At 41.8% G+C, this 21981-nt stretch overlaps 2 protein-coding genes and 1 non-coding gene across 4 annotated transcripts; 1 reads left to right on the forward strand and 2 right to left on the reverse strand.

Moving 5' to 3' along the window:
• Nucleotides 1–3: 3 nt before the first annotated feature.
• On the forward strand, nucleotides 4–5537 carry LOC117252631 (uncharacterized). The gene is made up of 4 exons (XM_078171074.1): nucleotides 4–87; nucleotides 643–1404; nucleotides 3468–3487; nucleotides 4328–5537. Exons 2-4 carry the CDS (start codon nucleotides 703–705, stop codon nucleotides 4995–4997), a joined length of 1392 nt encoding a protein of 463 aa, XP_078027200.1. The 5' UTR covers nucleotides 4–87; nucleotides 643–702; the 3' UTR covers nucleotides 4998–5537.
• trnai-aau (transfer RNA isoleucine (anticodon AAU)) lies at nucleotides 2799–2872 on the reverse strand. Its single transcript has one exon. It is a non-coding gene; the product is annotated as a tRNA-Ile (tRNA).
• On the reverse strand, nucleotides 5349–21926 carry skic3 (SKI3 subunit of superkiller complex). 2 transcript variants are annotated; one of them, XM_033619878.2, is made up of 41 exons: nucleotides 21857–21926; nucleotides 21296–21396; nucleotides 21039–21182; nucleotides 20732–20823; nucleotides 20480–20555; nucleotides 20239–20385; nucleotides 19879–19977; nucleotides 19616–19724; nucleotides 19319–19459; nucleotides 18676–18774; nucleotides 18370–18494; nucleotides 18062–18148; nucleotides 17556–17659; nucleotides 17264–17390; nucleotides 16836–17015; nucleotides 16584–16708; nucleotides 16253–16503; nucleotides 16065–16167; nucleotides 15755–15937; nucleotides 15431–15578; nucleotides 15278–15356; nucleotides 14772–14833; nucleotides 14624–14680; nucleotides 14468–14536; nucleotides 13868–13942; nucleotides 13479–13620; nucleotides 13262–13355; nucleotides 13027–13104; nucleotides 12798–12922; nucleotides 12583–12706; nucleotides 12180–12404; nucleotides 11906–11978; nucleotides 11697–11750; nucleotides 11316–11427; nucleotides 11007–11135; nucleotides 10796–10920; nucleotides 10484–10648; nucleotides 8763–8915; nucleotides 6841–6971; nucleotides 5939–6062; nucleotides 5349–5727 (listed from the first exon to the last, which is right to left on the reverse strand). In XM_033619878.2, exons 2-41 carry the CDS (start codon nucleotides 21383–21385, stop codon nucleotides 5647–5649), a joined length of 4707 nt encoding a protein of 1568 aa, XP_033475769.1. In that variant the 5' UTR covers nucleotides 21386–21396; nucleotides 21857–21926; the 3' UTR covers nucleotides 5349–5646. The 2 variants fall into 2 exon arrangements, with proteins under 2 accessions (XP_033475769.1, XP_033475770.1); XM_033619879.2 differs by having other exon boundaries at nucleotides 21759–21905.
• Between the last annotated feature and the right edge of the window lie 55 nt (nucleotides 21927–21981).

The raw sequence follows: 21981 nt of genomic DNA on the forward strand, positions 1-21981 counted from the left end.
GTCAGCGCCCAATTGTGACATCATCAGAACTGTAAATGAAACAGAAAGTAACACGGAGCAGACGGAGAAAGCGACTCTTCACTGTCGGTAAGGTTTCAGTGTTTTATACTTTAAATGTTTTGTACTTTGATAGATATGCATGAAAAACGTAATGCTTTATTTCTGAAACACACGGACTGTGGTTATCATAGGCCAGTCTTTCATACAGTGGGAGCACGAGAAAAAAACTTAGGAGTGCCATAAGAAAAGCTGAATGAATCTGATTTATGAAGGAACACAAACTGAATAATAATGAAACTTGCAGGGCTTTAAGAATCAAATTAGTAACCTCCATTGAGACAACAAAGCAACGTGTAGGGTAGATGGACAGACTTATGACAGGGAAGCAAAAACAGATGATTCACTGATCAAACAATTAAATCAGTAAGTATGAGGAAGCAACAACGGGAACAAGGTAGGGCGAGTTCATTTATAAAGCTCCTCTCAACAACAACAAGGCTAATCAGAGTGCTTCAAGTGAAACAGGAAAGTACATGCTAAATACAGAAAACCTTTGAGCTGACTGAGTGGCTTTATTGCCTGTGTTACACCCTGATTAAATGTCCTCTAACATGACGCTACATCTGTTTTAACTTCCCACAGTACTGCAGATATTTGTGGGGCTGAAACAACATCCTCTATCAGCCACATCCCTGAATCAAGATGTCAGTGCAGTTCTCTGGCTGGGAGGTGGTGGACGATGGTGCCTCCTTTCCTGGCGTGGAGCTGAAATCCTCCCAGAAACCCCAAAACCGGGGCGTCTACATTATGTACCATGGCACCAGCATTGCCAGCGCACGGCTCATCATTGCCAGTGGTTTTAAACAGTCAACAGGTGGCATGCTGGGAAGGGGCGTGTATGTCAGTCGTGACAAGAAAAAGGCGTGTCATTATCCACTGAACAGCAGCACTTCTGACCGCGTGGTCCTTGAGTTGCACGTGCGTGTGGGCCGTGTCAAGCGCATCGACCAGGACAACCATCCTCTGCAGTACACCTGGCATGCGCATGGCTACGACACTGCCTGGGTGCCCCCAAGGTGTGGCCTCAAAGCTGTGCGCAGTGGCCTTGAGGAGGATTGTGTGTTTGACCCCAAAAGAGTGAAGGTGGTCGCCATTGCGAATGCACCAAACGGCAACATCCTTAAAGAGCTTCAGCAGCTTCTGTCAAAGAAATCCAAAAGACATGGAGGACGAGGAGGTGATGGTGCTCCAGATGTGTGTGCAGTGTGCAAGAGGAAGACCCAGCAGGGTGCTCCACATGTCAAGCAACGGTGCTGGGAGTGTGGGCAAAACATCTGCATCCTCATGTCCAAGCATTTCTGTCCAGCCAAACCCAGACAGGGGGGAGATGATGTGGATACAGATTAGAATAGTAAATCTAAATTCAGGGTGTAATCAGGCTGTGGAAACTGGACTCATACTCTCAATATTTTTCTTCTGTAAAGTAGTGTTTGCAATTTGTAATAGGTGCTGGACATGTTTTGGGGATCTCCTGCTCATTAATGGACATCATTTATAGACTGTAGCTCTTATTCTCACTGCATGGCTTTTATATTCTCTGATTTGCATGCATTATGATCACGTGCTATGCAGAATGATTTTCCTGTCTGACAATGGACATCAGTTATTTTATATGTGACTGAAATGTCTTCAGTTTATTGAATACAATGAAACAGAACTCAGGTAAATAAATGTCACTGTTATCAGACCCATAATGCCTTTATATTTCATTATTCCATATTAGTGAAGACAATCTAAAAAGCCTATTTAGCAGCCTTCACATAAACACACAGCTTCGTGATTTCATACTTTCACTGTTACAAAATCCACGGCAGTGAAGAGTAGAGATGCGAATAAAACATTTATTTTTGCATGTCCCAGGGGGGCATGTTGGGGTGAAAACTAAACAGCCAGGTGAGACTATACTCAATGTCTTATTCATGTGCTACAGAGAGACAGATGTGCCGACTGCTGTTTGAAGTCTAACTGAAGATATGAGGAGAGGCTGGAATATCAAATAGACTTTTTCTTCCCAGACTGATACAAAAATACAGTTTTCCACTTTACATGACACAAACTTGTGCTGTTCATTTCAAAGGGCGGAGCGTCGGGAGTAAGAGAATCTAACAGCCTTGTTGTGACACCACTACTGTATGTATTATACAAGAAGGAAAAAGGAAACAGCTACTCACGGCACACTCCCATCGGGGTTTTCACTTGGCCTTGCTTGCCACGTTAGACCAGATTAAGCTGCTTGGAGGCTTCTGGGCACACACACCCTCCTCCCCTTCTCTGTGCATGTAATACAGTATTCCTCTTATGGAAGACTACCCCAAGTTTGCTGTGGATTAATATGATTAAACACAAACTAATTTGGGAATGTTCATCATGTAATCACAACATCCTTTGAGATACTCTCCTAAAGTGAGATTTAGACTCAGGGCCAGGTAAAATCAGACCAGCACCTACCTTAAAGTCCTTAATGTGAGTTGGTATTAAGCTTCTGTGGTACATATTCCCTGACAAAGTTATAGATGATCATATTTTTGGCAGTTCCCTCAGGGATGGCTATTACCCAGTTCATAATCCAGCCTCCTTTTAACTCAGGTATCTCACATTAGATGTTGTACAGTAGTCCAACCTCTGCTCTTTATTAAAACAAAAACAGCTTAGATCAGAAGTATACTTCTCTTTCATCTTTAAGGGGAATTATTTGACAGCATAAGGGATACATGAAGGATGGTGACAAAAATGTTCACTGGCCCGTACGGGGATCGAACCCGCGACCTTGGCGTTATTAGCACCACGCTCTAACCAACTGAGCTAACCGGCCATGATTTCGCATAGAAAAATTAGCAATTTGAATATGTAAATACACGGTGTGACACGTTTCAATATAGTTCGCATTTTCATTCTGATGAATAGAAAGTGAAAGTTATTGAAATTAAAGCGACTCCTCACCGACGGTAAGGTTTGTCTACTTTGTCGACTAACTAGTTGACGTTAAGTCATAAGTTTAAAGGACATTATAGCTCACTAGATTTACAGTAAATGATCACTAAGTGAATGTTACACTTTACATTACCTGTGAGGTAAAATCTGAGATTTAAGTCAGAGAGCTGACATACATTGGAAGTGTCCGATTTTCGCTAACGTAGCATTTCAAGGTAAAAACGTCAGTTCTCTTAAGAGCTTGTTTTTCTGCAATAAAACTAATTCTCGTTCATTCTGGTGATAGTTTAAGTTACTGAGCCCTTCCTAACGTCGCATTGGTGGCCTATAGTAGCATTAACAGTTTTTACTTAGCCTAACTTTACACACACACAGCTTGGTTAGCTCCAGCTATCTAAGGACTACTGGCTAGTCTATTACAGCTGCCGTTCACGGCAAGTTTAAACTCGGATTTTACCCTTCCGGACCCTCACTAGTCGTCCAGGCTGGTAGTTAGGTGAGACTAGCATTTTGATATCAAGGCCCCAAAACTCTGAAATTCTCTGAGATTAGGCTAGCTAGCACATTTCCTGTTATTAATATTTAGGAAAACTTTCCCTTTTAATGTCTGATGTGTACTTTTGTGATTTGTATTTTTCGTGTAGGCTATTATTTCCTTTTGTTCCATATTTGCCTCTGTACACACTATTTTCCATTTTTTAAATGTTTAGTTTTCTTATTTTTATGCACTTTGTGAAGTGCTTTGAAACATTGTTTAGATAAGTGCTATACAAATATAATAATTATTATTATATTATGAAATGTATATTATGTAATATAAATGTAATGAAAATCAGTTTGTTACTGAGACAAATGTATAATTAAATTACAGTTACTAATCAAAATGTTGGTGATTAAAAAGGGGTTATATTTAAATGTATTATTTTCAGTAAGAAAGCTTATTTAACATTCATTGTGGTGCTTCACCATTCAGGAATGCCTTCTTTTGCCATGTCCTATGTGTGGACATATTTCAGCTTTATTGCCTTGTTTAAAGCATTTGTTAGAAAATGAATCAAAAAATAATGACAGGTAAAACATTATGTTACTTTGATGAAGTAATTAAAATAGTTGCATTATCTATTACATTTTTAACAGGGTAACTAGTAATCTGTATGTAAGCTTCTCGACATGGGGGACAAGCACATGATGACACCATGTCCACCACAGAGTTAAAGCTACATCCAGTATTTTCTTAAATATTTATCATGAAAAGTGACACCCATTCTAACGTGATGCTATTTTTGTTTTCATTCCTCACAGAGCTGCTGCCCTTTAACAGCATCTTTTGATAAAGAAAGATGTCGCTGCCCTTCTACGGCTGGGAGGTGACCTATGACGATGACTCTCCTCGTGTGGAACTGAGGGAAGCTCAGGCGCCGAAAGACCGTAGTGTCTACACCATGTACCATGGCACCAGTGTTGCAAATGCACGGCTCATCATTGCCAATGGCTTTAAACAGTCAACAGGTGGCATGCTGGGAAAAGGCGTGTATGTCAGTCGTGATAGGAAAAAGGCGGAACGTTATCCGTTGCACAATAACCCTTCAGACCGCGTGGTCCTTGAGTTAGGTGTGCGCGTGGGCCGTGTCAAGCGCATTGACAAGGACAACCATCCTATGCAGTACACCTGGAGCACGCAGGGCTACGACACGGCTTGGGTGCCCCCCAACTGTGGCATGAAAGCCGTGCCCAGCGGCCTAGAGGAGGACTGTGTGTTTGACCCTAAGAGAGTGAAGGTCGTGGGCATTGCAAAGGCTCCAGACACTGTACTGAAAGAGCTTCAGCAGCTTGTGGCGAATAGTAAAAGAAATCCCAGCGAAGGATCTGGTGACACTGTGGATGTTTGTTCACTGTGTAAGAGAAAGACCCAGCAGAGTTCTCCACACATCAAGCAAGCGTGTTGGGGCTGTGGGCAAAACATCTGCTCTCTCATGACCAAGCATGTATGTCGAAACGGCCGCTGAGAGGGTGTCAGAGCCTGAGAAACAGTGCTATTGAGAAACATGTGGTGGAGGAAGAGTGGAGGGACAACCCAAGCCTAAGTTAACCAAAGAGTAAAAATGTTTAGCTCAGGGTTTTAATCATACTTTTGAAAAAGGACTCTTTCTACAAATAAATAACTGTAATTGGTGCAACATGTTACAGTAGTTACTGCCAAACATATCTCGAGGATCTCTGTATGTTATCTGCAAAATCCTTTGTTTTAATCAAGTACTGTTTCTACTGAAGTTCACAAAAATGATCTAATTTACACTCCATTTCATGTTGACAGATCAGCATGTGTTAAGATGATGTGCAATCACGATGAGACAATCTTTTTGCATTGAGCAAGATGCCTTTATTGCAGCCTCAAGGTGGACACTGTTTACCATATGTGAAGTCAGTTTGAAATAATGTATGATAATGCTCATGATTTTGATTTGTGAATTGATTTCCTGAACACTGTATCATGTAAAATCAAAGAATCCTGTAAAGCCAATAAATATTATGATATCAGACACATCTTATCCAGTCTGGTGTGATTTCATATTTAGCGAAGAGACCCAGTAAACCTTTGGATAAACCCGCTGAGCTGCATGATTTCATAGCGATAAAGTTGTGGACTTGATGAATTCAAGCTGAAGAAGAGGCAAGCAGTGAATTAAACTCCAGCAGTCTTTGATCTCCATTCATTTTGGCATGGTGCAAAAGGACCTGTGAAAAAGAAGAGAAAATATGTTCACCATTTAAGATGTAGTTGAAGTATAACAACACAAAAGTATGTCTGTTTCAGTTTCACTATTAATGTGCTATGGCTGTTTCCACTGAAGCCTCAGTTGGACACAGGCGCTTCAAATGAACATATATCACCACATAAATGATTCGATCAGGTGCCAGTGCAGGTATGAGGCAGCTGTGTGCTCACATTCATTAGCTCCTCGTCGTTTTTTGCATGCAAGTGTCTGAGGAGGTACCAGCTGGCCACCTGCACCACTGTCACTGGGAAGTCTTGAGCATATGCCACCCTCTCCAACAAACGCCTTGTTTCCCTGCAGAGGACACACACACAAATGGGCAAAGATATAACATGAGCCTCGTTTCCTGTAAACCAAAATACTTTCCAGTTCATTTTCGGGTTGTTTCATACACCCAGGCTACACGTGGGAGTGGAATTTGTGAATAAATGAGCAGAAAAACATGTTATGAATATTCCTAATCGTGCTGCCTGTGCTGATGTAAGTAACACTGGCTCTTTTGAAAACATATGGCATTGGATAGCTGCTGACCTGGCTTGTTGTCTAGCTGGCACAGTGCACTTCTGCTGCTCTGAACCTTTAAGTTTCTCTCTTTTTGCCAGTATATATGATAAAATGAAACTTGTCTGTGGCATAAAAGGGCCTTTGAGATGGTGATTATGCTTGGCACAGGGGAGTTCCTGCAGCATCTCTCAAGGAATTTAGCCAGTTCATGATTGGCATATTTGTTTAACTCAGCTCTCTCTGATAAATGCAGCATTCTCATTAAGCGTCCTGGCAGGCCTGTGTGGTACCGACAGAAGGCTATTATGTCAGGGCAAAACTTTGCTTTGTAAATTGCTGTGCAGTTTTAAAAGTACCAACATCTTGACACGACAGATGGAGGCATAACTCTGAAGTTTCAGGAAACTTATGATTCATTTAATCACCTCTGATGATATATTTCACTTCCACCGCCAATGGGAGAGAATTATTGCATATCCACGCAGTGCAACACACACCTGCAACTGTGCATGTACTTCTTACATACTACCTGCTGCAGTGAAAACAGAACACATTGAGAAACACTGACCTAGCAGCCATCTTGGTCACATATTGGAGCAGACCCTGGAAAAGCTGGGCCATGGGGGATGAACCCAGCTTCAAGACCTCAGTGGTGGCTTCTTGGATCATGTTTTTCCAGTCGTCTCCTGGGACACCAGCCTGAAAGGTCAGATCACACAGGGTTAGGGATAAAACTACGTGAAACAATGTAACCTCATGCAGCAACATTTTCTTAACTTTCTTTTAATTTTCTGTCAAGTGGAAAAATGATAGAAGTCAATACCAGATGCACCACACGTTCAAAACCATCCAAATGTGTTCTTAGCCAGGTGTGCTGAATGATGGATCCCACTTGATCATGAATTGGAGGAGAGTGGCCCAAGGTTTGTTATTAGCATATAGGTAACGCCACCTGCACATTACATAAGGGCAGGTGTTGTGCTGTGTGCAAATACTCTGGCACATGCCCAAGAATTGGAGCGATGCCACCAAAAAACACAATGTAAGAAGAAATTCAGCTGTTGTGAAATTGACGTACTGTTAAATAAACACAGCGTCAGTACGGGTGTTGCAGAAAAATCATAAACCCAGCAACGGCAAAACATTTGTGATGCCGTAAATGCTGTGTCAGCACAGGGACACACAGTAAACTTAAATTAGAAGAAAATGATTTGACATGAAAATGGAAGCAAAAAAAGAAAATGCACTGCCCCAGACAAGCGCTCTATGATATGACAACCAGAGGAGGGCAGGAGGAGATGGCAGTCTCGTAAGTAGACATAAGAATCTGAGCGATAATTGGAAAGGTGGCACTGGCAGCTGAACAGTCAGATGCTCCACTTGACAGCAGTGCCAGTCAAGGTTAATCAGTTTCTAAAGCCCCCAGCACAGACTGCTGCCAGGCACATCAGGGACTAAAACCTCCACCAGCAATGCATTTATAGATATATCAGTAGGTGAAGGTCCATAGTGTGTGTTCATGTTGGGGATCTACTGTATAAAGGCCTTAAAATTAAGTTAAAGAGCAGTACTAACATTCAGAAGCTGAACGATGTAATATCATCCGAGGATTTTTATAGTCTTAATGGGGATCAGTGGATCAGTAGTATTTCTTTAGCCCACAAATTGATGATCCAATCATTATATCTACTGTAAAATATATAATAATGTACATTTGATTACATAATATTTAGTGTTTTTTTGTATAATTATCAGATTTAAAACCTGTTTCCTTGCATTGTGTGGGACAAAAAACTTGTGGACTGTAAAAATCATGTTTTTCTCTTATCTTGGCAACTCAACTCACAACTACTCTTAAAATTTTATCCTACCTCAGAGGAGAAAAAATAACATTGCCCGATGGGTAATAACATAATAAGAACAAATTGTGGATACAAACAAGGATAATTTGCTTACTGTCTGCTTTCAGAGGAGCAGTGGCTGTGATCAAATTCAGAAGAGTTTGCGATATGTAAAATAAAAAAGAACTGTATTTAACTATGTGATGTGCTGTTCTGTGAGCAGTGGAATAAAAAAAACATCCCCTGCAGAAGAATCACAAAGGCCGCTTCGTGTCTTATTTGTATTTCCACTTGGCCTTGGCTGCTGATCCTATAATTCCATCTCTGTCATCCGCTGACAGGGATGTCGACAGGAGCTGCCCCTGGGTTTGCGTGTGCGTACTAACATGCAAGTCTTCCTGTCATTATTCAAAAACACTTCTTGTCCTTATTGCTATAACAGTAATCCTGGCACAACCAGTGCTACCATCCTTACATAGAGCTAATTTTAACCTCTATTGTGCAATGCCATTTTATTTGTACTGTCTAAAATATTCTTATTCGTGACCACAGTATTGCAGCAAAGAGATATCAAATTTAATACAGCTATTACAGCACACCTATCACATTTTGGAACTAGACTCATGTTACATCCTACGCAGAAACTCACCATACAAGTTCCCAGGGCAAGCAGGGCTAGTCGGAGCAGGCTGGATACCTGGCTGCTGTGCAGGCCGAGCTGTGAGGCCAGCTGCAGACTCTGCTTGTAAGCCATCACTGCCTGGACCAGGAGGCCCTGGCTACGATACACCTCAGCCAGCCACTAAGAGAAGGGGAGGAGAAGAGTGATTGGAAAATGAGAATGAGTGGGAGTAGAGGTGAGAATATGAGATTTACAAAGGGATGGGTGGGAGAGAAAATACGAGAGGTGAAGGAAGAGGTTCATAGAGGAGATTGTTTGAGGCAGTGTGAGATAAAGATTAGAGGAAGAGATGAAAGATGGAGGTAAACATGATGTGATTATTTTTCATGAGTCACTCGAGAGTTTACATTGTGTCAGCGATGACAAATAATCCACCGCCTCTCACTTCAAGTTGGTGCAAATATCAAACTATGGGTACAAAAATGCTTTTATGTTCAGCTAGTAATGACACAATGACTTCTCAATACAATATTCCTGTCGTAACAGGAATGAAGCCAAAGCTGTACTTATTACATGCAGCAATAATGAATGGTCTTTGACACTGTGATGTTGCTGAACATTTTAACTTGTTTATACTCAAACATCTCAGTTCATTAACCACGGCCACAATCTGACAATATGTATACGGCTGTAAAGAGAGAGCCTGGCATCTTTCTTGCTTCTCCCCTGCTGGTAGCAGCCATTTGATGTTAAGTGCAGCGATATGAGGTCTCAAACAAGGCACAGAAATGGTCTTCATTAGGCCAGTGTCTCAGTGGAAGTGAGACAAAATGGCTATTTGTGGTGAGGAGAACACAGATTTTATCATTTCAATTACCTCAACACTTAAACAAGTGATCACCTGAGACTGAGACAAATAATATTTTCAAGCCCCGCTATGTAATTGAGTTGGTTAGGGTCAGTTATTTTTGCTGCATATACACACCAATCAGCTACCATATTTAAACCACTGACAGGTGAAATGAAAAAACATCTTGTTACAATGCGATGTTCTGCTGTGAAAAACCGTGGGTCCTGGCATTCACGTGGATGCCATTTGACACACAGCACCCACCCAAACATAGTTGCAAACCGAGCACACCCCCTCATGGCAATGGTCATTTCCCCTCCTAAGGAAAGGCCACGCAGGGGAAGGTAACAAAGAGCTGAAGTCATCAACCTGGCCTTCAAATTCACGAGATCCAAATCTGTTTGAGTATACTTGATCAGATTGATGATCAATGTTATTCACTTGGCCTCCAATTTCAGAAGATACCAACCTGACTGAACATCTGTGGGACGTGCCTGTACCTGGCACGTCTGTGGATGGGCTTGTGGGATGTGGCAAGTCTGGGTCAGAGTCTGGCTTGGCACACTGTGTTGCTGGGGGTGGGGTCACTGCCATCAGGAAGTGCCTTTGCCACGAGGGCGTGTACTTGGTCACTACCAATGTTTGGGTGCTGCATGTAAAGTGGCATCCACATGAATGCCAGCACCCAAGGTTTCCCAAAATTATTAAGGTTAATCACTTCACCTGTCAGTAGTTTTAATGTTGTGACTGTTGGGTGAATGTATGCGTGAACAATGTAGTATAGCACCGTTAAAAACAGTTGCACTTGCAGCTGGTGTTCAAAATTTAAGAGTAATAGCTTGTCATTAAGTCACTGCAATACAAATAAAACTATTGAAATGACTGAGTGTCCACTCACGTGCCAAGCCCCCAGGTTGGTGGGGTTCATAATCACAGTGTTGCTTAGTTGCTCCAGCACAGTGTCTGGGAGGACAGCACCACCATCGGCCACAAGGAGGCGCTGACACTGTACCTGCCTCAGCGACAGCATCACTGCTGGGTGTTCTGGAGAAACATTCAGCACCTGAGACAAACGATGGAAAGAAGAGGCCCCACATGTACACTGTGTTACTCCATCTATGTTGTCGTTAGTCTAAAAAAAGTCTTAACCTTTCAACAGTGAAGTACATCAGATAATAATATTGAGACTGTCTGTGAAAGCGTGTCCCACCTGTGAGCAAAGGGTTTCTGCCTGCTCCAGCTGTCCCCCCAGCATGAGACCAGTAACTGCCTGCTGTAGCACCCAACCTTCTAGACTCTGGGCTAGAGGACGCTCTATCTCCTCCACATTATGCACTGGGATACAAAAAGGTGTCTATTATACACTCACACACACAAAATAATTATCACCAAAAAACACACAGACACACCAATGCACACACCTTTCTCAGACACCACTGACATGAGGGTTTGCTCCAGGCCTTGTCTACAGGGAGCAGAGCCTGAAAGATAACAGGAGGTGTTTTCTGTGTGACAGGCAGCCATTAATCCTGCCCACGTTGCCGGATCATCTGAAAGTGGAGGGAAGAGAGGAGACTCAGATTACTAGGACATTTCAAAGTATTCCTTTAATAGTAGGTGTAAGGTAGCTTTATATTTATTAAATAGGAATAAACATAAACAAGGCAGGTAGTTGAATGTGTGTGTGCGTGTGTGTGTGTGTGTGTGTGTGTGTGTGTGTGTGTGTGTACCAGGACAAAGCAACACAGCTCTCTGCATAGTCTTCAGTGCATTCCTGTGACTGTCCTCTCCAGAGTGTCTTCCACCAGCCAGCTGGTTCACGCCACTGTACAATAGCGCCCTCTGCAGGACACAAGTTAGATCAGCACAGTTTCATATGACACGGTGGGCAAGATACCAAAGTCAGTATTGTACCGTAGAAATATATTTTGGATGCCGACACATCAACAGTGTGAGATATACTAAACACTGCAGAGTCTGAAATAATATAATTTAGTGTTGAGTTTATTTTATAATGGCATTGAGGTTAAAGAGAGTGTAAAAACACAAACAGAACACAACATAAAATTACACAAAGTCGTGTCAAGATAAATATTTAGTCACTCCTTTACCTTTCCTTGGGTCATACTGGAGAGACAGGCAACGTGACCAGCCACCGCTCCACCCTGAAATACACAGCAGACAAAACCATGAACCCTAACACTGTCCAGCTGCACTACGGCAAAAGTGCATGCTCTGTTAAATGCGTGTGTGTATAATAGAGTTCCTGGGTTTGTACTTGGGATGTGTGTGTAATGTTTGTGTGTGTATGAAGTCTTACATTTGCCTTCTTGGGATAATATTGTGGTACCAGCCTGGACAGCAGAGCCCACAGAGATGGGTTTCCAGGATTGCTGTAAATAAGGTAGAGAAATAAGACAAAGCCTTTGTAGCAGAGGACTTTGCAGTCCTCTACATAAAGCACTTAAAACAAAGTGCAAAAGCCGAAGTAAATCTGGCCTTTAGAGTCAAAAGTGCAGTCTGCTCACACTTATGTACGATTGTCCTTTTTAAAAGGTTATTGTAGGGCCAAGCATGTCAGTATGGTACTTTACCTGTGCACAGCTCGGGAAGCCTCTCTCTGCACCGCGCTGTAGTTGCCCTGCAGGGCGAGCAAGGCGCAGGTGAGTAGACATCGCTGTTCTATAACATTCCCAGAGGCTGAACCTTGCTTTAGCAGCTCGGTCAGGGCAGCAGCAGCTAGCGTAGCATCCCTGTGCACCAATCCCAGGGCACATAGACACAGCAGAGACTCTGAGATTGGCTCCTTTAACATCGAGCTGTGGAGGCAGAAAGCAGACAGATGAAATACCTTTTAACTTACAAGCGAGTAGAGTAAAAGTATTATTACATATTATAATCATGTGGTAATGGAGTTGACGGCAATTTCATAAAAAAAAAAAAAAAAAAAGACATATAAACAACTGGTATGATCCAAACAACAGTGTGTGGACTAACCATTTAAACAGCAGAGTCTTGGCTGAGTCTAGGTTACCCTGCCGGTGCTGAAGCAACGCCAGAGCTGTCAAGATGTAAGCCTTGTCCTTCTCACTGGAAGCCACAGCTAAGGCACGTTCATAGGCTGCAGTGCACACAAAACAATTTTGTCAAGGTCACTCTGGTATGTAAACACATACACAGTCTCTGATTTCAGTGTGTCCCCCAGTCCTCACCGCTGATGCTCTCTGGGATAAGTCCTGCCCTGCAGTAGGCCAGAGCCAGCCCAGCCAAATCACTGAGCTCCTGCAGTGGAGTGGAATTATAAACACGCACTGCCTCCTCTGACTGGCCTGCGGTGCTGCAAAAGACACAGTGGGGCGTGCAAAGAATGGATTTTGTGGTATTTTGTTAGCATTTTCAAAGAAGTTTAAACTGCATGGTAATAAGGCAGCTGGGTGTTACCACAAGGCACGGCCATAGCTGCCCAGAGCAAAAGCCAGCTCTTCTGTCGAGGACATGGACTGAAGCAGATCAACAGCTCTGAGGAAACAGAATTATAACTGATAAAGGTGATTTGTATACATAAATATACCAAACTGTGGTTCTTATTCATCTTTTGTCTCTTAATCTTTTCTTGGTACTGTCTCAGCCTTTAAAGTCGAGTTAAAGTTAAAGTGAGTGTGATTCAGACAGACACCTTCTGTACGCCTGTAAGGCCTGCCTCTTCAGTTGCAGATGCTCATTCAGGTAGCCAAGCATGATGAAGGCATCAGGGTCAGACTGGATCCTCTCTGAGAGGGAGGCACAAGAAACTTCATGTCACACAACATCCGTCTATGACGCGTGACCCAAATACAACCCGAGGGATGTGCAAATCCTGCATGCACACATCAACACACAAACAGATGCTGTACCTGTGTACTTGCTGAGCGCCACCTGAGCAGCAGAGATGGCGTTCATCTGTACTATGTTGTAGCGGTACAGCTCAGAGTCTCTGTTGCTCTTATCCAGCAAGGTGGAACATACCCAGTAGGCATAACCTTTCACTCCCTCCATCTGCCAAGGGAAAGATGAGAGGTAGAGAGATGTAGGTGAAGAAGGAGAAAAGGCAGAGGAAGGCAAGGAATACACATTGTTTCATTGTGGTATCACCCCTAATTACTTTCTAGTAGTAGCGAAAGGCTTATAGCTGAAAAGTCAGCAGAGTGACAGAGAAAGTTGAAGCAAAGATTAAACTGTTATTAGCCAGCTAATGAGTGGGTATTACAAAAGCAACCCTCAGGGGTTTTGGGAGGTCACGCACATGTGTGTTGAGTTCAGTGGTGTGCCTGAAAAGATCCATGGTGTCATAGCTTCCCACTCTCTCTGCTATCAGCGCCTGACAGGAGGACAAAAGGGACAAAACTATCATTTAGACAGATAAACAGGGTCAGAGACAGACACTCATTAAGTCTTATGAATACTAGCACGCTATGCAATTTCTCAACCTTGTAATTTATATTTCAAGTACCAACCAACAGAATCAAATTAAAATCAGGCAAGTATTTCTTACCTAACACTGAAGCTGAATTCTTGCATTGCTAATTGAAATTTATATATAACTGATTGCAAAAGAAATATAAGAAATGGCTTCTTCTCTGTACTCATTTTACATCTCATTAAAATCATTATGATGCCTCTCACCCAGCTTTCATGTGTATTTCTTACCATTTTCCATCCCAGCTAAACCCATGTTTTGTCACACATATATGTAAATACAGCACAGGAAGTATAAATGCAATAATAGTGTATAAAGTGCAATAAAGAAGCCAACCCTCGGACGCTGAATTATTGCCAAATGTTCATTTACTTGACAACATCAATTATAGTGGCCTTTAAACATGGTCTTATTATGATGTCTTACCTGTCCAATCCAGCAGTTGACATAAAGCGGCTCCAGTGACTGGGCAATCTTGAAGGCCTCGTGTGCAAGCTAAGAAAAGAAGACCAGGCTTTAACAAAGAAAATGTTGGCCAACTATGATGAAAAAGACAAAACAAAACAACTGATAAAAACACACCTCTATATTGTCCTTCTTCAAATACAAGGTACCAAGGTTGGTCCAAGCAACAACATTCTGTAATGAAATATTAAAAAGAATCAAATAAGAACATCAAAATATTGTCTGCGAATACTACTCATCGCCAGAACAAATGTGCACTACATACATTTGGTTCAACTTGTATGGACTTGATGAAGCAATGCTGAGCCAGAGCGAAGTTCTCAAGACCTGATGTAACAAAAAAAATAAATAAATAAATAAAAATAAAAAATGACAATATAAGCAAGTATTAATCAGAGAAAAAATATTGCATCTACATACACAGTTATGTGGTTAAAAGTGCTATTGAGCATGATTATTTATTTCTGTCATGTCTTAGGACTAACTCAAAGTGCTAAACATGTGTCTGTTTATCACGCATGGCAACGTCTGAAAGATTACAGCTTTTTAGGTTAAACAGAACCTTGATCCAATATCTGTAGCTTACCTGAACCAATTCAAATTGTACTGAATTGTATTTACAAGGGTGTTGTAAACCTCAGTGTTTTCCTACTCTTTTTTATGGACCAATTAAATATTGATGGGTCAAGTACAGATTTACCAACCAATCAATGTGTCCATCAGATAGGGTAGACTGCTATTATTCACAAGAATGCGGTAGCATTTTATTACCTTTGCTCATAGAAACCACTCCCAGGGCGTTCCAGTAGCTGTGGTTCCCACTGTCCATCATGATAGCCTTTTTTAAACACTGAAAAGAAAAAAATTCTTAAAAGACTGCCTCTGGGAGGGAACAATACAAAACTGCAGGATTGTGTGAATTACCTGCTGGGCCTTCTCCAGGAGATGAGATGGAGAGTTCTGGTCTCCATCTGTAGGGCAGGTCAGGCTCGACTGGCGGTAATAGTTGAGTCCTAGGTCATACCAAAGGCTGGGGACCTCAGACATCAGCTTCAAAGCTCGGGCATAACATCTGCAAACAAAAACATGTGCTGAATATTTAGTGTTTAGATTCTATGCTTGGTCAACAGGAGTAGACACTGAACCTAAGGGCAATAAAAAGACCACTATGCTATCAGAAATGTGTGAATTGACAGAGTAGCACCAATAGGAAGATCAGAAAATGTCTACGCCAGTTTGTGGTCTTACCTCTCACCAACTTTGAGTAGCTGGACCTGGTTCAGTGTGTGGCTCTGGATGTTGGGGTCTAAACCAGCCAGGGGGGCGGGCACTAGAACCTGGACTCTGTTTGGAGACACGGTGCTGACGGCGGTACATGCATCTCCCAGCAGCTTCCACAGACAGGACAGATCTGGACGCAGCTCTACAGCTCTGAAGAGCACAAAAAATGTGAAAGGATAGATCAAAGAAACTGCAAAGAGTCTGTGTGATAAATGAATCACACACAAAGAATTGTTCATTTTAAGATTTGCAAATTAAACTACTGTATAGTCATTACCTGAAGAGGTTCTGTATGGCTTGCTGAATGAGGTCGATGGCTCCCCCATCTCTGCAGTCTTCCATTAAACCTTTTGCCAGAGACAGCTGGCACTCCCCAAGACCTGAACAACAGATCATACCAATCACATTCAGATATATGATTCAGACATATGCAGTCAAAAGCATAATATTGAAACAAACACCTACCTTTAAGAGCAGGAACATAGTCCTGCTGCGCTGTGATCTGCAAATACTCTGCAACCGCCTCTTTGAACTTGCCCAGGGTCTGTTTGATAGCAGCAGCCTGGTAGACACTGTAGATGGAAGAGGGCTGAAGCTGATGGGCCTTACCAAAGGCCTTCAGAGCTGCTGTGAAGCTCCGGCGGTTTAAGTAGGCCTCGCCTAAACACTCCCAACATACCCAGTCCTCTGGGTCTGCTCTCAGCGCTGCCTGCAGGCTGTAAACATAAATTAAATGGTCAGTAATAACGATAATACATAAGGTATACATTTAGCTACTGAGATTTGAAACTCTTACTCAGCTACAGCTTGTTGATGCTCTCCGACCTTCAGGTAATATAGCCCTCGTCTCATCCAAGCCCATTTAGCTGAGCCTGGAGTGGCTTTCTCAATCACTGACTGAAGTATTGCTAAGGCAGTTTCCTGTGGTGTTTAGGGAAGGAGAATAAAATGGGAGAATAGAGGTAAGAGGAGCATGGGGAGGGTCAGGACAAATAAGAAAGGCCTCTGTAAGGAGACACCATCACTGTTCGCCAAAATATCTGCTTACCATATCATCCTGCTCCATACTGAGATCCACTGAGGCAGCTCCAGACTCAGTATCATCGTTGTCTATCTCAAAGGCCTTCTTATAACAGCCCCGTGCCCGGCCAAGATCCTTTGCCACCTCACGGTAATAATGTCCGAGGTAGCGGAATACACAACCAAGGTGTGGGTCTAACTTTGCAGCCTGAAATGGACAAATGAAAGTTTCAAACTAAGGTGCCATCAGCACTACACCTCACTTCTGGCAATAAAAATCATATTGTGACATTTCACAGTTTATTTGTGCACACGTTAAGTCCTTTAACACTAACCTGTCATAGACTGGACCATGACTATTTTGAGATTAAATGAGTTTTTAAAATTAACACATAGCAAAATAAAATTCCCTTCACCTGCCAAAAGTTACAAGATTTCAATAATAACTGTATTAACCTTGAGCAAATGTGTATGAGCTTTGCTTCTGTCTTTACGGGTCTCTTCTCCCATGTCCCAGTAGAGTCGTCCCAGCAAGAAATAATACTCTCCACAATCTGGGCTCTGGCTAACTGCCTTTAGGAAACTAAACAACAGTAGAGCAAGAGAGAAGAGTTAATCTAGGACAACTAAACCTTTTTGCACAATACAAATGGTTTGTTTGATCTTACCTAGAAATGACATGCCACAGATTAAAAACACGTGCAAAAAAAACAAACAAACAAAAAAAAAAAAAAAATAGAGTTCTTACCTCTCCTCTGCCAGCTGCTGCTGACCCTGAGCTAGTTGTGCCAGTCCTCTCAGTTCGAACCCCTGGGCTAGGTTAGGGTTTGAGACCACCAGCTCCGATGACAACTACGGAAGACACAATAGTTTAATATGCATGTACGTATCTACCCTGTGTCTAATACAAGACAATACAATATATAAATATATATTGGGTGGCTGTGGTTTGGAGGTCGTTCACTAATCGGAAGATCAGCAGTTGGATAGGTATCCTTGGGCAAGATATGGAACCCAAAATTGCTCCAAATGGCTGTTCCATCGGGTTGTGAGTGTGTTTAACTGAGGAGCAGGTGATACCTTATATAGTAGCCTCGGCCACCAGTGTGTAAATGGGTGAAAGTGACATGTAGTGTAAAAGCAATTTCATCTCAAGCTGTTATCATAGAGTGTTCAATTCTGTAAATTGCTCAAATTTACAAAGTAAATCTGACTTCTTTGCAGACAGACTCCAGTAGGTTAAAGTTTTTCAACCTTAAGTGCTTCATCAGTCTGTCCCTTGTTGAGGTGTGCACGTCCTTGAAGGGCTAATATCACTGGGTCTTTTTCAGAAACTGGGATCTGAAAAATGGAGAAAAACAGCAAACATAGATACGACATTACTTTGATATGATGTAGTGCATGTCCAAGGTTACAACTGCAAAATATCTTCATACAAAACCCAGGCTAACGATCACACTTTTAACTGCTGAATTACTTAGCACCCAGTAATCTAAAAAGACACTTCAAAGGTATGATACATATAAAAATCCAATAAACAGAGTATAAGTAAATCACATTACCTGTGAAAATGTCTCCAAAGCCTGGTCTGCAGCCTTCTCTCCTCCACTCCTGACTAAAGCCTCTAGCTTCAGCTTCAGCAGTTTGACCCTCAGCTCCTTGTCTCCAGAAGCACACACAGTCAGACCTAACAGCACCAGGGACACAGTGAAGATCATTATCAGCTTCAGGGACTAAAGATATCTAAAGATAGCTTAAATATTTTTTAATAAACTCTTGATGAAGTCAGATTGGACATATTCTTTAGGACTAGCTGGATCAGTAATCACACCTGTATAACATAGTGATAGACAATAGACCAAACATACCTTGAGAGCATGATACAGCACTGTCTGCGTATCTCTGCATTTTAAGCTGAGCTTCAGCCAGGCTGCACCATCCTGTGCTGGAGCTCATTTTCTTCAACCCTAACAAAACACAAGAGACAAGTTGTGGGTAGTTACCACAGAAATTCTACATTACAGAGATGTAACGGAGTGCATGTGTCAGTATCAAGTGTTCAGGTGGGTTTCACTTTAAAGGTATACTATACAGGATTGACACTTATTGATTATAAACACACTCGCCAGCGAAAGTGGAAGTAAACGCCAACCCCATATTCACTTTCATTTGGCGTTTCAGTTTGCTATATTAGCGTTTTTTTCCCTGCACTTTGTCTCTTGGATGGATATGCTGCGTACAGTCTAGCACCTGGTCGCTACCTTTTAATAAAGCCCCAACTTCCCCTGAGTGCTGTGGGGGTACACGCTCAGAAATGTCCCAAACACAGAAAATAAGAAAGTACAGGAAGAGGGTGGAGTCTCTGCAGAAAAATACACTGCCACACACTTTTAGTGGGTCATATATGATGACTGAAAGGGATTACTTCTATATGAGTCTATACCTTGTCTTTTAATAAAACCCTCCATAGTATGTCTTTAAGAACAGAATCCATTTTTTGTTGAAACTAACCTTGTGCAAGGTCCTTAATGGCATCTTTAAACCTTCCTTCTTGCAGTGCTTTGGTTCCCAGTCCCAAGTGACCTAATCCACTGTTAGGAGCCAGATCCAGGAGACGGGAGAAACAGCTGACTGCATCCTCATCCTGAACACCTTTGAATAAACATGACATGTGCAAAAAGTGAAACTGACTACAACAGCCAATGATTCATCTAGTGTCTGAAAAAGACATCTAAATGCATTTTACTGAACAAAACTCTTGAGTATCTGTAAATGAATCATTTAATGAGCATGATTACAGTATTTTACCTGTTTTGAGGTAGTGCGAACACAGGACCTCAAGAGGATAACTTTGGTTGGGGTAGTGGGACAGCATGGACTCACACGCCTCTTTCATTTTGGCTTCTTCTTGTGGCAGCTACAGTAAGAGGAGATTCACAATGAGCAGGTGATTTGGTAACAACTGTACAGGGTCGAGTATGAAGTGGCCCATTTATGATGAACATTTATACATTCTAGTTGTCCTTGAATTTATGTGGTGATGACACAGACATAAAATAAAGTGCACTTACTTTAGAAAGACATTTGATATAGTCAGCTGAGGCCTTCTTATGCTCCTCTCCTGGTACAGGATCCATGAGAACCATGGCCTTCTCAAATGCTGTGATTAACTGAACACAAACACATAAACAGTAATCAAAGAGAGATATGTACACTACAAACAGCATTAAGAAAATTAGGATCTTTGTATTTGTCAGTCAGTGGCAGATACTGGAGGTTCTGACTTCCACATGGTAAACCTATGATAAGTTCTGACTTTAACCTTTTAGGGTTGTGAGACTGGATGGGACAGGCCTTTATGTGTTGCAAAGTGTTTATACACAAGACACGCAGATTGCTAAAATTTAAGTCCACATTTGCAGGAGTCTTACATGCTGCTGAGTTTCATTGTCCTGCTCTCCCTCATTATGGCAGTCTGACAAGAGTTGGGTCATCTGTAGCCACAGCTGCAGTAACTCTTTCTTGTCCACAGCCTCTTCCTCCTTCACCTGGATGAGCTGCAGCCAAACCTTTGCCAACTATGTGCAAACATACAAATTCAATCAAATGTGTAAAAAAAGAAAAATATGTATTTTTTTTTTCATTGAATGCAACTGATTTGAAATGACATACCTTTAAATATTCCTTTTCAGACTGATAGATCTCGGACAGCTTATTGATCATCTCGTAACATTTTTTTTTGTCAGAGCTGTTAAGAGAGAACATAATGAGAATTAAAAACATCTCAAATCAAATATGTTAATAGCCAAAACTTCAGAATTTTGCAAATAAATCAGGAGTTGGGAACAATCAAATACGAGTTAAATCATAACAACCTCCTCTACAGTCATAAGAAACATCCTAAAGGGGTTTTTCATATGCTACCTTGCATACAGCTCAACAAGCTTCTGGTAGATGTTCGGCAGCTCAGCTTTGAAATCCCACTGATCAGTCTTCTCATAAAGATTTGCCAAGCCCTTAAAAAAACACACACAATTCATAATTAACCCACCTGGGGAGAGAGGAAGGATAATATGACATATCAAAACAACACATCAGTAACTACCAGGGAAAATTTACTTGGTTTAATTAAGTTATACAAATCACTAAATGAATTTCTCTCAGTCTGTAAGATTGTTTAAAGCCTGGAAGGCCCTGCAAGCTCTAAACACCACATCATTTCCAACCTTACCTGCCATGCCAGCAGCTGCTCAGGCTCCAGCTCCACAGCCTTTTTATAGGCCGTCTGTGCCTGATCTGGTTGCTCCAGTTCACTGGCTGCCAAGCCGATGAATACCCATGCATTATAATTGTTCTTCTCAAGTTTCAAAACGGCCTTAAAGCACAGTAAAAAGAGCAAAGTTAGCACCACGATTTCTTGAAACAGATGCATATCAATGTAAATACCTCACTTAATCTACTGTAGCATGTGAGCCTTAGATACTTTACCTTGCAGTGTTTTAGGGCCTCTTTGAACTCCTTGTTTTTGATGGCCTCTCTGGCACTTTTCAGTGCTGTTTTCACTTCTTTACTAGACATCCTGTAATAATCTGAGAGAAACAAAGACACAGACAAGACACTGCCAAATCACAAGTCCAAAATAGCTGTAAGCCATTTACCGTTTGGTGGTTGAACTTGCAGCATAGTTACAAGGCGTTCATATGAATGAAGTAAGGAACTAATACACAATTTACTTACAATAAACTACAGTTTTAGTGAAAACTTGCTATGCTTAGAGTAGCGGTGATGTACATGATTAAAAAGTTGACAAATAACTTAACAGTAAACAGAATTCACCAAGCCAGAGTTTATGTTTGCAGTTTTAGCTAGCTAACAATAATGTAGCATTAGCCGTTAGCTAGCCAGAGCCTCTAAACTATGCTATTACTTTAAATAAGAGCTGGTTTCAAACCTTATTTGACACATGTCAGGTTATTTATTCAGTTGGCTGAGCTGTTACTCACGCAGGTAACGTTATTGCTAATGAAAACAAATGTTAGGGACACCCACTGTTTACGTTGACAGCTTGCTCTGCTCCCTTTAGATGACACGGAAGTGAAAGCGAAGCCGCCACACCTCCTTTGGATTTTCAAAATAAAATCAGTTGTCCGTTCAGTCAGCTGAGTGTCTGCAGA

The sequence above is a fragment of the Epinephelus lanceolatus genome, chromosome 9, assembly GCF_041903045.1.
Source record: "Epinephelus lanceolatus isolate andai-2023 chromosome 9, ASM4190304v1, whole genome shotgun sequence".
Taxonomy (NCBI): domain Eukaryota; kingdom Metazoa; phylum Chordata; class Actinopteri; order Perciformes; family Serranidae; genus Epinephelus; species Epinephelus lanceolatus.

Coding starts and splice junctions, on each gene's coding strand:
- LOC117252631 (XM_078171074.1), top strand. CDS start 703: ATGTCAGTGCAGTTCTCTGGCTGGGAGGTGGTGGACGATGGTGCCTCC. Junction 1,405..3,467: donor GAGATGATGTGGATACAGAT/TAGAATAGTAAA, acceptor GACCCTCACTAG/TCGTCCAGGCTGGTAGTTAG. Junction 3,488..4,327: donor TCGTCCAGGCTGGTAGTTAG/GTGAGACTAGCA, acceptor CTTTTGATAAAG/AAAGATGTCGCTGCCCTTCT.
- skic3 (XM_033619878.2), bottom strand. CDS start 21,385: ATGTCTAGTAAAGAAGTGAAAACAGCACTGAAAAGTGCCAGAGAGGCC. Junction 15,357..15,430: donor TCCTGGAGAAGGCCCAGCAG/GTAATTCACACA, acceptor TTTTCTTTTCAG/TGTTTAAAAAAGGCTATCAT. Junction 12,923..13,026: donor AGCTATGGCCGTGCCTTGTG/GTAACACCCAGC, acceptor TGTCTTTTGCAG/CACCGCAGGCCAGTCAGAGG.